Source organism: Elephas maximus, chromosome 10 (genome assembly GCF_024166365.1).
Source record: "Elephas maximus indicus isolate mEleMax1 chromosome 10, mEleMax1 primary haplotype, whole genome shotgun sequence".
Taxonomy (NCBI): domain Eukaryota; kingdom Metazoa; phylum Chordata; class Mammalia; order Proboscidea; family Elephantidae; genus Elephas; species Elephas maximus.
This window is the reverse complement of record NC_064828.1, coordinates 79,512,047-79,530,617: the sequence shown is the minus strand read 5'-3', so window position 1 is coordinate 79,530,617 and position 18,571 is coordinate 79,512,047. Positions and strand designations below refer to the sequence as shown.

The 18,571-nt window shown below is 36.4% G+C and overlaps 1 protein-coding gene across 5 annotated transcripts in view; it reads right to left on the bottom strand.

Annotated features, from left to right (window-relative positions):
- Nucleotides 1–367: 367 nt before the first annotated feature.
- GPHN (gephyrin) overlaps nt 368–18,571 on the bottom strand; it is a 569,154-nt gene continuing 550,950 nt past the window's right edge. The window contains exons 20-23 of one of the 5 annotated variants that reach the window (XM_049899425.1): nt 14,100–14,164; nt 9,630–9,733; nt 2,621–2,717; nt 368–1,366 (exon numbers count right to left, since the gene is read on the bottom strand). In XM_049899425.1, the coding sequence (XP_049755382.1) occupies nt 1,233–1,366; nt 2,621–2,717; nt 9,630–9,733; nt 14,100–14,164 (400 nt within the window). In that variant the 3' untranslated portion in view covers nt 368–1,232. The remainder of the gene's footprint in view (nt 1,367–2,620; nt 2,718–9,629; nt 9,734–14,099; nt 14,165–18,571) is intronic. The other 4 variants (XM_049899421.1, XM_049899422.1, XM_049899423.1 and 1 more) reach the window with 4 other exon arrangements.

Here is an 18,571-nt window from a genome sequence, read left to right as displayed (position 1 = left end):
TTCTAAGGAGCTGTAGATTTTTGAAATTTACTTTTATGGCCTGTAAAATAAGTTTTGTTTTTTTTTTTTAAATCATTAAGTATCTTTCCTCCAAATTTGCTTATGATTCTTTGAGTATAACCTGGAAAAAGCAGATCAATAGCAGGTTCTCTCCTAGTTTCTAATCTGTGTTTTCTGGATCCCGATGCTATTTTCTCCAAATGTTGACAGAAAAATAGCTGTATTTCTTAATATTTTGAATCGCCTTTATGCCACTTAACCTTGCTAGATAATCTTAACTATTCCTTTTATCCAGACAGAACTCCATCAGAATGCCATGACAGTCTTCCCTTTTTCAATAACAAGGCCAACACAATAAATTTTTAAATAATGATCAAGGATTTTTTTTTTTTATTCATTAAGTTTCAGTATCATTACAGAAAATGTTATGGTACAGAGTTGTTTAACATTATTTTTTTCTTTGCTCTTAATTTCCACATGAATGCTGGTAACACTAATATCTGTACAAGATCAGTCTTTGATTTTAGTTTTTGTTCTGTACAATTTTAAATGTATTGGTTAAAAAGGCTGTCAGCACTTAAGGAAGCATTTTTACCCCCAGTTTGTTTGTTCAAATAAAAGTTTTCCAGTTACTGCCCAAGAGTACTGTGCCATGAGGCTACTGGGCTGAGAAACCTCCCTGAATGCTCTGCAGGGGAAAGTTCTCCTGGAGGTGGGGCAGGCCTCTACCCAGTCACTCTTCTTTTGGCACTGTGCACATAAACACGAAAGACATGATAAAGAACAAGCAAAGGCTCTCTGTAAAGCGGTTATGAAGCATACTAAGAAGGGAAATCCAAGTGTTGCCTACGCTAGTATAAACAAGCAGACAGCCTTGATTTAAGAGCATAAGTAGTTGTATTTTAAAGATGAGAAAAACACAAGTTCTGCAGGCACCTACCGCTGTCTACTAAAAGCTATCGCTATCAGACCTAGCATTGAACACACAAAGCAATTTGCAAGAAAGAAAAAATTTGCTTTGATATAATCAGAATAGAGTTGTCTGGTAAGGGTTATTTTTAGGTGTTTTTTTCTTTAAAAGGTATTTAAATTCATTTGAAATATAGTTCAAGATGTTGACTATACAGATCAATTTTTATCCAAATCAGAAAAACTAGCTGTGCCGTTGCATATGACAGGATACAGTCAATGATATGTGGACATGCATCAAAGCCTTCTCCTGCTGGTGGCCATCATAGCCGTCCAATGACCATGACGTCCACCACCTCGCCCTTGTGGAGCTCCACGTACTGCTCTGTCTTTGGAGGTAGCATCAACAGCCCGTTGGCACTGCGCATGCTCATCAGACGGCTGCTCATCTGATTACCTGGAGAGAAATACTCTCGTTACAGCAGCACAAGCCTCAGTCTGTACAGTTGGAGCCCTTGTAGTTCTTTTCAAGATGAGAACAGACAGCAGAGGTGTAGGTCTTTGAGAGGAGGAGAGATGATCGGACTTCCTGTACCTTTTTCAGGGGGCCATGCTGCTGTATCCTACCACCTTCTCACTAACACTTTAAAAATAAGCATTAAAAATTATTGCTTAAAAGAATAAAAGCAGGATTTTGTAACATTATGCAAGATGCTACCAGTTTCTCCATTCAGGCAGAAATGCTGTGGGTCTGAAAAGACTTTAAGACCTTTTAAAATAATGATGATGATAATAGCAGCAATTCCAATTTATTTAGTATTTACTAAGTGCCAGACATGATAGAAGGCATTTTACCTAATTATCTTATTTGATTTTTACAAGACTCAAAAGAATTTAGGCAACTTGTCTATGATCCTTGTAACTAGTTAGTAGCCAATTTAAATACAGGTCCCTCCGATGACAAAGCCCATGTGCTTCGTCATCTATGTTAGTTAATGTTTGCACTTGATAGGATCTTTGCTAAAAAGTGATACAATTTTCCTGTGGAGCATCAAAAGGTAGGTAATATATGACTACAGAAGTTGGGAGTAAAAGTTGAAAAGAGGCAATAGCTATCTAAATTAGTTTTAAAGAATTTAAATTTACTATTTTTTATTGTGGCAAGCATATATATTATAAAACATTTACCATTTTAACTTTTTTTACATTAATTACATCTATCATGTTATTATTGATATTGATTTCTCTGCCCTTAAAATTTACCAATATTTAGAGTATAGCAGAGGATACAGAGAACTACATTATATTTATAACTGGGCTTTTATCTCACATTTCAGGGCATGTTCTGGCATAGCCATAGTACCTTCTTTTCCCTGCAACCAAAGTTATACTCAGAACTCACTGGTTTGAACAATCTTCTATATATCTTACAGAAGATGTAGAACTATCTTCTATAATTTTTACATTTGTATGTTCAAGTGCCCATCTAGAAAATATGGTTCAATGAATAACTGAACCTTCATTTAATTTTTAAAAAATTTTTGTCCTGTTATGCTGTACTGTTTAGGAATAATTTAACTCATCAAGCCTTTTTAAAAGGAATGTGTATAATAATTAAAAAAACCAGATATACATAAGGAAGGAGATTATATATAAATTTGTGTTTTAACAGGATGGGTGCATAGGGTACGTGCAGTTGTGAATGACTAACCTGTACTCTGTGCCCAAGGCAGTGGTTCTTGGTGATGCCAAGTCAGTATACACCGATGGTATTCTGGGCGAGGATCCAGTTTCACGTCACATGATAACTACAGAATAAGGAGAAAAAGAAAACAAATCTGATTACCTGATCATCTCTCAAAAACACAGGGTGGTGGAGGTTATGCAAATTATATAGTGGACAGGGGAAATATCCTTGGCACTCTGCTCTGGTCCACCACTGCCACCTATGTTCTTAACAGAAGAAGTCAAGGGGCTGGGTTGCTCGGGTTGGAGGAAAAAAGAAAGCCAAGAAGCTGATATCCATGGTGAGGAAAAGAGCAGATGAAAAGGGTAGGGTTTATTTTTGAAGTCTACTTATATGGGTTGTGAGGACAGAAACCTCTGTACTACAAATTGAGAAATCAAAGGGGGTATATTAACACTGAAAATAGAGGGGGGTCTACCTCTTTTATTTATTTATAAGTTTATAAATAAAGAATTTATACTTTTTATAAATATATTTTATCATACACATTTATATGTTTTTTTTATAAATATATTATTTATAAGTTTAAAGACATAAGAATCAAATAAACAAGCTCATTGTCCACCTGTCCATCCATCCATCCATTCATCCACCTACCCATCTGTGCAGTAATATTTGCTGAGGACCTAACATGTGTTAGGTACTGTTCAGCTATTTATTTACACATCTGTCTTCAACATAAAAGGAATAGTAACTTTCTTTTTCTCTAGAATGGTCCCTAATGTCACAATACTGATACATAATTTCATTATGGCAAATAAAAGCAGTCTTTACCAAAGGTTATAAAATTTTGGTTTAGCCACATCATTAAAAGAGTTCCTCTGGATGACTCTTTCCTATATAATTGCAAAGAACAAAGTAATCCTTGACTTCAGAATAACAATTTCAGTTCACACACATGATATCATAAAATGACAAACTGATCTTGAAGCTGGTGGGTTTTTTTTTTTTTTTTTTTGCTGTGTGTGTATGTCATTAAATTCATCCTGAAATCTGATAAGTTACAGTAAAAATGTGTTGGTAGCAGGTACCTAAGAAGTATTCCTTAAACATATTTTACACAGTATATAATTCTTGATTAGTGGACTAGTTCAAGGGTCAGTTCAATGTTGGAAAAAATAAGACTTGTTCCAGTAAAAGAGAATCAATATTTTCTATCAGTACAATAATCATTTAAATTATTATATCTTAAAATGGTTTAGAAATCCTTTATTTAACTAAAAGAGATATTGCTTAGATCAAATAGTAAGACAATTAAAACTTGAATATCCTGCAAATTTTGACTCAAGTCTATCTCTAATCTATTCTGGCTACTATGTCTTTAAACATTCCAAATACTCACTCTGACAATCCAAGTTCTTCCTCTGGAATCCAGAATGAAACTCAGTTCTAGGGTGCTTTCCCTTGATTAAATCACGTCCAATTCTTTTGCTTGATATCGGTTATGTTTATACTCTATTTCACATTTACTGACGAGGTAAACCAAAAACCATACTCGTTGCCATCGAGCTGATTCTGATTCACAGTGACCCTATAGGACAGAGTAGAACTTCTCCATAGGGTTTCCAAAGCTGTAATCTTTATGGAAGCAGACTACCACATCTTTTTCCTGCGGAGTGGCTGGTGGGTTCTAACTGCCAACCTTTTGATTAGCAGCTGAGCGTTTAACCACTGGGCAACCAGGGCTCCTTACTGATGGTGTAACTTAGCATTATTCCTAAATTGCTTTGTGCTTCTCTCAGGGTAAAAATCTCTCTCCCTCTTTCTCTGTGTGTGGTGTTTTTCAGTATGAAATTATAAGAGCTGTTCCAATAGCTGTGCTATCTGCTAACAGTGTTTAAGCAAGGTTTCTTCCCAGTTGATGGCATTGATTGCTTAATGGTAGTACAAGCACTGGATTGGGCATCAGCCACCTGGGTTCTATTCCCAGCTTCCCTGCTAACTGGTTGTACTGTATTGGCAAGTTATTTTGCTTTCCAATGCCTACTCATCTAAAAATAGGGTTGTAATACATAATGGTTAAAGTGCCTTCAAAGTTTATGATTCCAAAGATTTTAAATGATTATTTTTCAGCCAATTTAAAAGAAACTTATTTTGTGTTAAAGGAAGATATTCATGTAAATTTAAGAAACCAGATCAGCTGCATCAAACTGAAGTGAATAATTTTTTTTTCACAGTCTCTTCACAAACTGCTATTCCTTTTGCAATAAGAGATTAAACTGATTAGATTTTTTATGGTGTTTGACTGAAATGTAGAATACTTTATTAACCAACTGCTTGTACAGACATTACAGTTCTCGCAATTTACATCACGTAGCTTAAGGAAGTACATAATTACTACGAGTTTCAATATGAATCATAGGTAAACATAGATACATTTTTTGGTGAAAAAGCAATGCAAATGACTGTTTCATTTCTGATGACTTTTTCTATTCATTCAAATTTGGGCAGTCACAGTGGGCTAAGACTTTTTCCTTTGAATATCTGCCTGGCACACAGTAGTCACTCAAGAGAGAAAACTGTATCATTTGGTATATATGGTCTACATGTAAATGTCTAAAGGAGAAAAATGAGGGGAAAAAAGGAGAATATTCTGTCCTTCCTCTTTGTCACGCCCATCTTGTCGTGAAGTGACCTCAAAGAATTCTCAAACAGAGCAAACAATTAATTACAAAGACAAAGTAATAATGTTACCACAGAACTATTCATGTGGTATAGGAGGGCACCCTTCTTAGGGATCTTGATAAAGGCTTCACAGGGAACGTGCTGCCTGAGTCTTACAGGATTTTCCAGGCAGAGAAAGGACATGTCACAAGTGAGGGGAAGAGACTTTCCAGGAAGGGGCAGAAGCACAGCATAGGCAGGGGACTTCATGCCCATGCTGAAAGTAGCAAACACCTTGGAACCCTGGTGCCACAGTGGTTAAGAGCTTGGCTACTAACCAAAAAGGTCGCCAGTTCAAATCTACCAGCCGCTCCTTGGAAACCCTATGGGGCAGTTCCACTCTGTCTTATAGGGTTGCTGTGAGTCAAAATCAACTTGACAGCATGGTTTTTTTTTGGTTTTGATACGGTCAGAGTACAGGATGGGAAGCAGATGAAACTAGAGAGGAAAACAGGCTTTGGAATGGTGAACCTCTTGTATTTTCTCTCTTTATATAAATAGTGGTAGATATATATGCAACAGAACATTTTCTTATGCTCTCTTGAGGAGTTTGCATTTAACCCTGGGGGCATGGGAAGCAATGAAGGATTTTAATTAAAGATTATGACATGACTAGACAGAAAAGCAATTAGAGGAGCCAAGATTAGAGGGCAGAAAACTATTAAATATGCCAAAGGTTATAATATTCATAAATGTTGGAACTATCATGTAAACTCAGGCTTATTTGGCTTCAAAACTCAGGGGACATCGATAGGAGAGGGAGCTTGAGGAGAGTGGTGAAGATTTGGAAGAATGCAGTAGGGATGGGGATTAAGTAAATAAATAAAGAATTGCCAAGGGGAATTTTGGGCCCTGCTGGAATTGGAGATTTACAAAGTATAAGTGATAACTTAAATAGCTGTATATGCCTTGTTATGGATTGAATTGTGCCCCCGCCACCCCCAAATATGTGTTGTAAATCCTAACCTCTAAACCTGTGGTTATAATCCCATTTGGGAATGGGTTCTCTGTTATGTTAATGAGGTGGGATTAGTATAGCTTGTGTCTTGAGTCAATCTTTTTTGAAATATAAAAGAGAGCAGACAGAGATGGGGGAAGATCAATGCCAAGTCACATGGAAATCTACAAGGAACCAGGAAACAAGCTGAAAAGATAAGGGCCTTCCTTCATGGCTGAAAGAGACTGAAAGCCTCCCCCAGAGCCGGTACTCTGAATTTGAATTTCTAGCCTCCTGAACTGTGAGAGGAGCCCTGCTGGCACAGTGGTTAAGCACTGGGCTGGCTAACCAAAAGGTCGGAAGTTCTAATCCACCAGCCGCTCCTTGGAAACTATAGGGCAGTTCTACTCTGTCCTAGGGGGTCACTATGAGTCAGAATTGACTCCATGGCAATGGGTTTGGTTTTTGAAACTGTGACAAAATAAATTTTTGTGTGTTAAAATCCACTTGTGGTATTTCTGTTATAGCAGCAGTTATCTGTTTTAGATAACTAAGACATTCCTTTACTTATGCTTAGTGGTGGCCTGGAATTAAAAGATAAAAAAAAAAAGGAAGATTGATCCAAGTTTGTGGATTCTCAGAGTGGGTTGCAGTGAAAGGCAGAAGAGGCAAAAGAGTTGAGGGTTTTGGCAAAAAGTTGAATTGATATACCATAGGATTTAGGTTGGATGAGGAAAGTGGTGAAGCCAGAAGGGGTCTAGGGACTGAGGGAAAAGGGTAAGGTCTGGGTGTTTATCTTATATCTACTGACAGATAACTTGCCATTATTCCTAAATTGTATATCTGAGTTAATTTTTTTTTTTAATTTTGAGATTGAGCAGTTCAAGGTATTGAAAAGGATGTGGGGGTAGGCTGCTGAAGTAGAAATAAGGGTATTCAGAGTTATGGAGGTAAAGCAACTGATGCTGGGAGGTGAGGTAGAGAGGAAGAGTATTAGACAATTGCCAAGACCTGAATGTCTGTGGGGGAATGGCCTCTGAAAGGCTTAAAGGCAGTGATAAGGAGAAGGTGACAGCTCCCAAGGACTCAGGGGAACTGCTGGGACTAAGTGCAGCACAGTATGAGGAAGAGAATTTGTGAAAAAACAGAGGACTACAAGAAACAAATCATATTTTGGAGGGAAGCCCAGAATGAAATGCCAGAGGTCCTGGTGGTAATGGAGGCCTGGACTCTTTTGGGGTCTAATAAGAGCTCCCAAAGGGTGGTTAAAGAAGCTTTATTACAGTTAAGTTTTTGGTAAGTGCTATAAAAGTTATGAGGCACTGTTTTCATTAGTCTGTTGTTGACTACCAGAGAGATATTTTTCCAATCATTGTCTGTGGCAAGCTGTTAATACTAATGGAGGTTATCTCAGGTTTGTTTGGAGAGAAAAAAGCTGAGAACGACAGTATAGGAGGCTCTGATGGAATATTATGGAAACAAATATTAAAGCTGTCCTTTTGTGGAAACATTGGGTCTACAATTCTACTTGATAGATTTGTGTTTCTGCCTGTGTGTTGAAAATCAGAAATATTTCAACTCCAACCATAACTGACCAAGGGAATGGCTAATGTATTTATCCTAAACCGATGATCTTCAGAAAGCTTTGATATAAAAGGATGGCATTTTCTGTGCTGATTCTTTAAAATAATAGAACATTGCCCTCCTCACAGGATGGCTACATTGAAGTCCAGCAGTGTGACTACCATCAGTGGCACTTAACACTCCAACTCCCTGCCTCAAAGCAGCAAGAGTGGGCAGAGCAGTGACCATGGCAACCACTTTGGCTGAACTGCTAATGGACAAGAGCAAGAACTGATGTCTTTAAGCTACATCTTTTATGGTCAGAAGTTAACATATGGTTCAAGGAAGTGAATAGGGTTATGTTCTAATGTTGCAGTTATGTATCAGTGAAGATATGAGAGTGATTTGGGATGTTACAAAAAAAAAAAAAAAAAAAAGAGGCAAACAGCCAAGCATATTAATAAGCCATTCTGGTAGCCCCAGTGACACTGCTCTGTGGGGGAGATGAGTTTGGCTGATTTTTGAGCCGGTTCTCAATTCCCTGAGCTTACATGAACAGTGCATTAAGCATCAGTTTGATTAAAGAATACCATCTAGTCATCCTTGTCAGAATGGATGGCTGCCACTATGTCAGTCTCAAGAGATGGTGGATATTAAAATGAGAGGTGTGCAAAGTCAAAGAGAAGACCTCTTTCTCCTTCATAGAAATGGGGATTTTTGTTTCTTAAATTTAGCAAATATGAAAATAATGAGTATTACTGGTTTAAATGTCTAAATCTAAGCTTTATGGCTCTGACCTTCCAATTTGATCAGAATACTTTTTGTTTATTGATGGCTTTTTTTTCTTTTTTTGATTTAATTTCAAATAACACCATCACTGTGTCACTTTGTTTTCAGAAATACTAAGTTGAATTTTTACTGAAATTTCAAGAAAAGAAGAAGTTTCATCATGTACTAGTCCACAAAATCTCAGTATTCAGGTTGATGTTAAGATTTTCTTAATATATTTACTTATCTGTTCTTTGACTTGATGGCAATGGGTTTATGGGTTCTTAGAGAAATATTTTATTAATATTTCCTCTTCTATGTCTTATGTTCTTCTTGTCGATTAATCAAAGCATTCTGCCATATCTGAATTTATTCCAGAACTCATGAAAAATAATGGTTTGATATTGTAGTTCATACTGCCAAGAAAGCTGTTCATTAGTAATACAGAAAGTATGTAACCTAATTAGTTCAATAAATCAAATTGAAGTTAGTGGAGAAGAGGACTCAATTTCCCAGTGACTTTTACCATAGGTGTAACTCCTTGACCTTAGTTGTCAATCAGCAGAATCTCTTTCTAGACCCTTTCATGGTTTTTTTGTTTTTTGAATTGTTTAAAATTTATCAGTGAGGCCACAGAAGAAGTGAACAGGTTAATTACTGCCCTGTGTGTGTTTACACTGGGGAAAGAAAATTCTTGTCCCTTCTTCCATACAGGTTTAGTGTTAGGGTGGTGCCAGCCACCATGCTAAGGACCACTTTCCCTTAAGTATCCACTCAAATTCTCAAGCTTTGCTCTCTAGACTCCCATATGGATTTCTAGGTGGAAAAAATAATTTGTTTTAGAAGTTGTGAAATAATGTAAAAGGGGAATAAAAGGGACCTCCTCCCCGCCCCAATTTTCTATCATTAAGGTAAGAATATAACCATATTTTTCCTCAAAACTGATACAAAATTCTAGATGTTTGTTTTGGGCAGTTAGGAAATCACATCCTTAATTGTTTCAGGCTTCAACTTTGGTTTCTAGTCATTACAAAACATTACCCTGGCTTTGATGATGGTCGGCCGAGGATCCAAGATTCCCTGCATCTTTCTCAGTGCAGGCACAACAAAGAGATTGCAGGTGACCACGGCTGACACAGGATTCCCTGAAAGTCAACCAAGAAGTTATTTATAGTACAGAAATAAAAACTTGCCAAATAATTATGTCTGTCTATTCCTTCATAGACAGCGACGGATGCAACTAATTACTAGTCTCCTTTTCTGAAGCACTTTGAATTCAAAAGATGCCAGAATATAGCTACAGTCAATCAAATGTCACAGAGGATGTAAACATTTGGGTCCACTAGGGAAATGCAAAGATGTCCCGAAGCTGTTTAACACTATTACAACAGAAATAACAATTTTATTTCTGCTTTCCTTATGACCATGCCTTTAAAGCCATTACTAACTTTGATAAATTTTAAATTTTAAAGCAGTTCAAAGGCCTTGTGCATCTGTATGCTATATTTTAAACTTTTAAAATTACCATAGTAATACATGCTCAGTACAAAAAAAAAATTAGAAAGTAAAGTATAAAGGAATGTTATCCATAATCCCCCACCCAGAAATATCCTTAAAATTTAAAAATAAATTTTGGATTTATTTAGGTAAATTTGTTTGGATAATTTGGATTCTTCAAATTCTTTTGATAACTTTGAAAGAATTTGGTATTTATCTTCAAGTCCTTCACATCTTACATAATTTGTTTTTAATTAATAATTTTATTAAAAATTTGGAATTTTAAAATGAAATTTTATATAAAATTTAAAAATAAACCAAAAAATTTAAAATAAAATTTTAAATGGTTCAAGATGTGAAGGACCTGAAGATGAACACCAAATTCTTCCCAAGTTACAGAAAGAATTTGAGGGTTCCAAAAATACTTCCTCCAAGAGCAAATCTGATATATCAGGCAGTTCAAAGGAAGGAGGGTGGGCTGTAGAAACAATACCAGGCTGGGAATAAAAGATTTGGTTTCTTGTTTGTTAACTGACCAAACTGTGAATTTGGGAACTTCCAAACCTTTCTGAGTCTACTTTACTCATCCCAAAACGAGAGATTTAGGCTACGTGTTCCTTAAGGTCCTTTCTGGTTCTAATTTTATTAATACTTTCATATAGTTGTACGTGAGTATGTCTGTATCTAATGGGGGTAGGAAATGGGCTATTAGATTTTTAGGTCCTCTTGGCTAAGTCCCAAACAGCTAAGTGTTGCAACTGCATCATTGAAGTGACAGGCAATGCTTAGTCTATGGTTAGCTATAACCATACCTTTCAATTCTCCCTAACTAGGACACACCCAGATTTGTTCTTGGAGAAGCTATTTGGATTCCTAAATTCTTTTTATAAGAGAACTTGTTAATAATTTTTGAGTCCTTCATATCTTAGATCATTTGTTTTTATTTTAGAATTTTAAAGACATTTCTGGGTGCGGGGATTATGGATAACATTTCTTCAAACTTATCTGTATCTTCTAAATCTTTTTATACTGAGCATGTATTACTATAATTTAAAAAGTTAAATTCTGTAACATTATTACTTTATAAAATTACACTGTGAAAAGCTAGTTATCTGTCTGAGAAAAAAGGCTGGAAGGATAGACACCAGAAAGTTGCAAATAGTGATTATTTCTGGGTAGAGGGGATTATGAACAACATTTCTTTATACTTACCTGAATTTCTTAATTTTTTTTGAACTCAGCATGTATTGCTACGGTAATTTTAACTGCTAAAAAAATAGTAAGTAGATACACAAAACTTTCAAACTGCTTTAAATCTCACCAAAATCAGTAATGGCTTTAAATGTAGATCCTTGAGGAAAGAAAGCAGAGATTGAATTTTGAATTAGAAAATCCTTGTAAACTCAAATTATTTTGCTGCTTCTACAATCTGAACATGTGAGTTGTTGCTGCCCTCTTTTGGTTCATTAAGGCTGAGCAGAGAAAATTCTGAATTAAAAGTACTAATTTGAAAATGCGTTATTTAATTTTAACTTCTTTGGCAGGTCAACATGTCAACAAACGTAATGGACAAAATAGGCTCCTACTATAAAGTCCTTTGTTATAGTATCAACTGATGGCATGTAGGCTAAGTCATATCTTCTGTAGATAAAATAAATAGTGTCTTCTGGGCAAAAGAAAGCCAGGAAGAGGAGCATACTTTTTTAAAAAATTTTTATTGTGCTTTAAGTGAAAGTTTACAAATCAAGTCAGTCTCTCATACAAAACCTTACATACACCTTGCTTTATACTCCTAGTTGCTCTCCCCCTTATGAGACAGCACATTCTTTCTCTCCACCCTGTGTTTCCGTGTCCATTCAGCCAGCTTCTGTCCCCCTTGGCCTTCACATCTCCCCTCCAGACAGAAGCTGCCCAGACAGTCTCATGTGTCTACTTGATCCAAGAAGCCCACTCCTCACCAGTATCATTTTCTGTGTATAGTCCAGTCCAATCCCTGTCTGAAGAGCTGGCTTCAAGAATGGTTCCTGTCTTGGGCTAACAGAAGATCTGGGGACCATGACCTCCAGGATCCCTCTAGTCTCAGTCAGACCATTAAGTCCGGTCTTTTTACTAGAATTTGGGGTCTGCATCCCACTGCCCTCCTGCTCCTTCAGGGATTCTCTGTTGTGTTCCCTGTCATGGCAGTCATCGGTTGTAGCTGGGCACCATCTAGTTCTTCTGGTCTCAGGCTGATGTAGTCTTTGATTTATGTGGCCCATTCTGACTCTTGAGCTCATACTTACCTTGTGTCTTTGGTGTTCTTCATTCTCCTTTGCTCCAGGTGGTTTGAGACCAATTGTTGCATCTTAGAAGGCTGCTTGCTAGTGTTTAACACCCTAGACACCACTCTCCAAAATAGGATGCAGAATGTTTTAATAGCTTTTATTATGCCAATTGACCTAGATGTCCCCTGAAACCATGGTTCCCAAACCCCCTGCCCCTGCTACTCTGGCCTTCGAAGCGTTTGGTTTATTCAGGGAACTTCTTAGCTTTTGGTACAGTTCAGTTGTGCTGACCTCTCCTGTATTATATGTTGCCCATCCTTTCATCTAAATTAGCTCTCGTCTACTATCTAATTAGTGAATCCCCCTCTCCCTCCCTCTCTCCCTGTTTTCTCTTCTCTGTTTAGACTATTTCTTGAATTCTTATAATAGTGGTCTCATACAATATTTGTCCTTTTGCAACTGACTAATTTCACTCAGCATAACACCTTCCAGGTTCCTCCATGTTATGAAATGTTTCACAGATTCATTGCTGTTCTGTATCAACGCATAGTATTCCATTGTGTGACTATACGATAATTTATTTATCCATTCATCTGTTGATGAGCACCTTGGTTGCTTCCATCTTTTTGCTATTGTAAACAGAGCAGCACACTTCTTAATATAATAGTTTTCAGAGTACCTTCCTAAGGAAGCTCTATGTTGTAGGTAAATTTTGAGACTACTTTACATGTTCTCTCTCTTACAATTTTCTATATGATAAAAATCCCATCTCTTTTATGCCGATAGATAAGGGTTAAAAATGTTTTAAAATCTTCTTCTGCCTTTTTTTTTTTTTAAATCTCTATTTTCAGGTTTGTTCTTTAATATAAAAAGCAAATAAATATCCCAATGCAACCAGAATTCAAATCTGAAAGGAGTAAATAGATTATTTTCTGAAGGAATCTGTGCCCCCAAATAAGGAATAGGACACTGCTACAGATCAGATTGCAATTTTAAAAGGTTAAGTTTAAAAAAAAAAATAGCAAGTAGATACACAAATATTTAAACTGCTTTAAAACCTATCAAGATTAGTAGTGGCTTTAAATGCATGGCCCTCAGAAAAGTAGAAATAAAAAGTTGAATTAAAAAATCCGTATAAACTGAACCCCTTTGCTTTTTTTACCCTCTGAACTTTCGAGAAGCTGTTCACAGGGGAGGGGGTGGGGGATGGCCATAGAGACTGGTACTGAGTCTGATTTGGCTGAGAAGCACAGGTACTTGTATCTCCTTCCTCCCTGCTCCCCATTCCCCCAGCCCAAATCTGGTAAGGACCAAGGGCAGCTTTGTTGTTTTTGCTATAGTATTTGCATGGGTGACTCAAAGCCCTTTAGTCTCTTGGGTACAATAGTTACAGTTTTAGGAGGTGACTGAGCTGCTAACTGATCAATTCAGGAAAAGATCTAGTAACAGCTAACACTTGATAATCATCTTTGGGTTTGGGAAGTACTTTGAAAAATACTATCTCATTTGACTTTCACATTAACCCTATAGAAGATATTATTCCCAGTTTACGGGTGAAGAAATGGGCTCAGAAAGGATAAGTGATGTGTCCAAAGTCAAAGAGTTAGCAAGTCGTAAAGCTGGGACTGGAGTCCAGGTCCTTCAGATTCCAAATCAAGTGCTCTGATATGGGACAGGTCATGTGGCAAGTCCAAAGAAATTTTGGTCATTTTTCTATAAAAGCAGAAGAAGCTACTTCAATGACTCTTACCTGGTAGTGCAAAGATTATTTTTCTTACACCATCAATATCCAAAGTTGCAAATGTTGTTGGCAGACTAGAGAAAAAAGAGGTTATTTGTAAGTGATTGCTAAGTAATCTGAGGAATAAATTAAGTACTCCAGAGTTCTTGCTGAGTGACTACCCACACAGATCATTTATCATATAAAAACACTTTTCTGTTGACTCTCTTTTAAATCTTTATACCCTGAAGTGTTTTAAGAACATTTAAATAAATTTGTTTTTAGCATCTTCTGTTTTCAAGTAATCAAACTTTCTGGTTTTCTGTGGCTTACTTTTTCTTTTATTCTTGTCTGTGTCACAGAGGTACATCTCAAATCCTGAAATTTGCCCGTACCTATAGTTAATAATATCTACACTATTGTTGCTGGAATAACAACCATCCTTATTATCAGAAGACTGCCTGATCATACATGTCTACCAGATAACTGCCTACTGTTCAAGATGAGTATTTTTTTTTTCTTTCCCATCACCAAAAGTAACATTATCTACTATCTAGGACAAGATGAGTATTTCTTAACATTGTAAAACCATACTCAGTGATAAACATAAAAGTATCCTTTACTCTTATGAAAGGAGCTTCTAGAGATGTTAAAATAAATAAAATACCATGACCAGAACAAAATTAAAATGATAGTAGTTTAAAAATATTCTCAAATTATATTTTCTCAAGATTCTGACAGAGCCCTTATCAGGGTGTGGGGAGAGATGAGTGACTTGGTGGGGGCAGTTGAGAATAGATTTTTTTCTATTGAGTACCATTTCTGTAGCACGTCAGGGAAACTTTTCATTATATTAATAATGATTGAACAATGCAGAATCTTTAGGGAATACTGTAATTTCCATAAAGCTGAAAAATTATCCCTTTAAGCATCTGAATTGTTTATATTTTTTCTACTTTTGCAGGTTTGATTTTTCAAAAATGGATTACTCCCACATTACTTTTTAAAAACAATACGGTGACATTAACATTTTTTGATGATTCACTGCCATCATTGTGAACCCATTCTACTCTGTTATAATAGAGTGGTATTAGGTCACATGGTATGGATTGTTTTCACCTATAAACTATAACCACCCCACGTTGCTGTGTTTCTATAATTCTTGTTTCTGTTATTTTTTCTTTTTTCCTAGTTTTTTCTGTTGCTTCTTTCAATGCTAAATTTTTTTTTTTTTTTCTTTCAATGCTAGACTGCTATCACCTCCACCCGTAAAGCTGACATTAAGGCTTAGGAACTAGATAGCAGTAGTAATAGCACTATTGTTATAGTGATAATAGTAATATGAGAAAATACTATTTTTAACCTAACATCTATGCACTACATCTATTATTTAATTCCCACAACAATCCCATGAGGTGACAATTTGTACCACATTTTATGGATGAGGAAATTGATATTCAGAGAGACTAAGCAATTTGGCCAAAATCACTCAGCTACTAAGTGAGGGAACAAAGATCTGAACCAAGATCTTTCTGACTCTATGGCTCATATTTGGATAAGACTTTCAGAGGTGTGCTGTGAAGTGTTGGTACATGGATTTTGTGACATCTATTTTGGCTTCTCTGAGGCCTTTTATGCTTACTTCTTGATTCTTTGCTGTGTTTTAGAAAAGTGAGATTGTCACATAGGTTTATGGATCAGTTATCTGTCAATGATTGTTACTGTGATAATTTCCAAGACACATTCTTGATAACAGCTATATTCTTTGTGGATGACCCATAAAAACAGTGATTGGTAGATTTGGTTGATAATATTCCAAATGCTTTTTCTAGTATCTCTTCTATAAAACGAAAAAAAAAAAAAGCATTCTGAATGCATTGTATGTGGGAAGAGCAAAGCTAAATTGCACTTGAGCTTTTTATATTTCTTTTTGTCCTACTATTAAGTAATAATTACTTTTAAATTCTTCTTACTTTTAGATAAGTATAAAATTCTGACAATTAAATGAGGCCCATTTAAACTTCTAAGCCACTTTCTTATAGCAAACTAACACAGATAACAGGAGTGAAGAGGGAATGCGTAACACCTTCCTCCTTCTATTGCATTTAAGCCAACTTAAATCACAAGGCTGGGCGTCTTTTGCATCCTGCAGACAGGTAATATAATATCTCTAAAGGTACTCATTTTAAAAGATTCCATTACAACAAAACATTTTGTACTTAAGCACTGCTATCATGAGTGTCCTGTTGCTAGACTGTGAGGCATTTGTTTAAACTCTAGAAAGCCATTTCCTTGGAACTTATCACCTATTGCTCATTCTCCTCCTTGAGACCACACTGTAATAGCATTTGAGCAATGACGGAAGTCACAGAGTTGTTATGACTTTAAGGGAGAAGAATAAACATTAGAAACTGATGAACTCCTGAGGTTGAAACAAGTTGTAAATAATAGACTGAAGAAAGAATATCAACATCATAAATGCTGAGATTATTTTAAATCATAAATAGTACACAAATAATTCTCTAGAGGTGAGATTAAGAAATGCTAGCTTCCTTCCCACTGCAAAGAGAGCAATCAGTTCAATTTTCGAGGTTAGTGAGAAGCACATTGATGCTTTTGGAATGTCTACTGTATTCTAACCAAATTAGTACTGTCCACAGGGAGAGGATTAAAAAAACAGCCTGTGTACCCCCACAGCATAATAATATTTGCTCATGAGAAAATATTATTCTTAATATGATGTAAATCCAAGAGTTTCAATAATAAAAGGACCTTGGCAGTGGCAGCCAAACTGGGGCACATCCGACAGGTAAGTACAGAAACATAGTGTCAAGAATTCTAAATTAAATCAAATGTGGAGAAAGCTTTAGGGATCATCTTACCTCTGAACTTAGATGGGTAAATCATGGAGGTAAAATCTGATCCCTGTTCTTGAACTGACAGTAAACAAACAAACAAAAATCCAAACTGTTGCCGTTGAGTTGATTCCGAGTTATAATGACCTAACAGGACGGAGTAGAACTGCCCCACTGGGTTTCCAAGCAGTGGCTGGTGGATTTGAACTGCTGGCCTTTTTGGTTAGCAGCCAATCTCTTACCCACTGCGCCACCAGGGCTCAGGTACCCAATAAATCAGTGATACTAAGAAAGCTGGCTTGATGGACACTTGAGACTGTGTTGGCATCTCCTGTCTGGAGGGGGGATGGGAGGATAGAGAAAGTTGGAAGCTGGCAAAATTGTCACGAAAGGAGAGACTGGAAGGGCTGACTCATTAGGGGGAGAGCAAGTGGCAGAACGGAGTAAGGTGTATATAAACTTATATGTGACAGTCTGACTTGATTTGTAAACGTTCACTTGAAGCTCAATAAAAGCTAATTAAAAAAAAAAAAAAAGCCTTCTGTAATTTGTTGATGATTGCCATAGCTCTCTTATAACAATTGGGAAATCCTCACTCTACTCTCTTTTAGGGTTCACATGAGTGCCCATCAGAGTATAATTCTGGACTAAAATATCATTACTGTTGTCTCTGGCAGCATGGAGGTATGCTGGGATGCTCACCCTTACACTGAAGACATTGAACAGGGCATCAAAGCTTCACTGAGTAACAGGGACCTAATGAGGCAGACTACTGCTTAAAGACATGGCCACACATGTTTCACCAACTCCAGTGTTTGGTATTCTTTGAGAATTTACAACTGATTGCAGAAAGTCCATCGGTTCTTCCTTAGGGGGTCATTAGTTTTTAGGACACATACAAGATCTTTGCATATGGTCATTTTTCTCTCCTTCTGAGGGGTATTAAAAAGCAATGTGAAACATCCCTTATGACATATTTTTGCAAAAACAGAATCTGAATCTAATCAAGTCTTTAGATCTAACTTCCAGTCTGTAGAATATAATGGAGATAGTGGAACAAGTTAAACACCACCACAAGGAAGCCATCAGCCAAATGTATTCTTTAAGACAAGTGACCCAGTTTCTTCAATAAGTTAATGGTACGAAAAAACAAAGGAGGGGGGAGGAGTAATTATTCTTGTTTAATAAAGACTTAACAATCAAATACAATAAGATGACTTTACTTGAATCCTGATTCAAACAAAATAATTACAAAGACACATCCTTTTTCTTGATATTTGGGGGTAAATTTGAATATGACCAGGGTATTGGATGTTATTAAGGTATTTTATTTTTTAGGTGAGATAATACCATTGTGATTACATAAGATAAAGCCATCATTGTTGTTCATGTTATTATTATTATTTGAGATGTGTACCAAAATAATGTGGTCTGGAATTTGCTTTAAAACAACCCAGGTCTCTCTTCCCCTACAAAAAAGGCAGGGGGTGGAGATTAATAAAACAAGTATAAAAATGTTGATAATTAATGAAGTTGGGGATGGGTATGTGGAGGGCTCATTGTACTCCCTAATTTTCATTCTAAAATGCCTAAAGAGAGAAGCAAATGAGGAGAAAGAGAAAAAGAGAAAGAAAGAAATTGGAACAG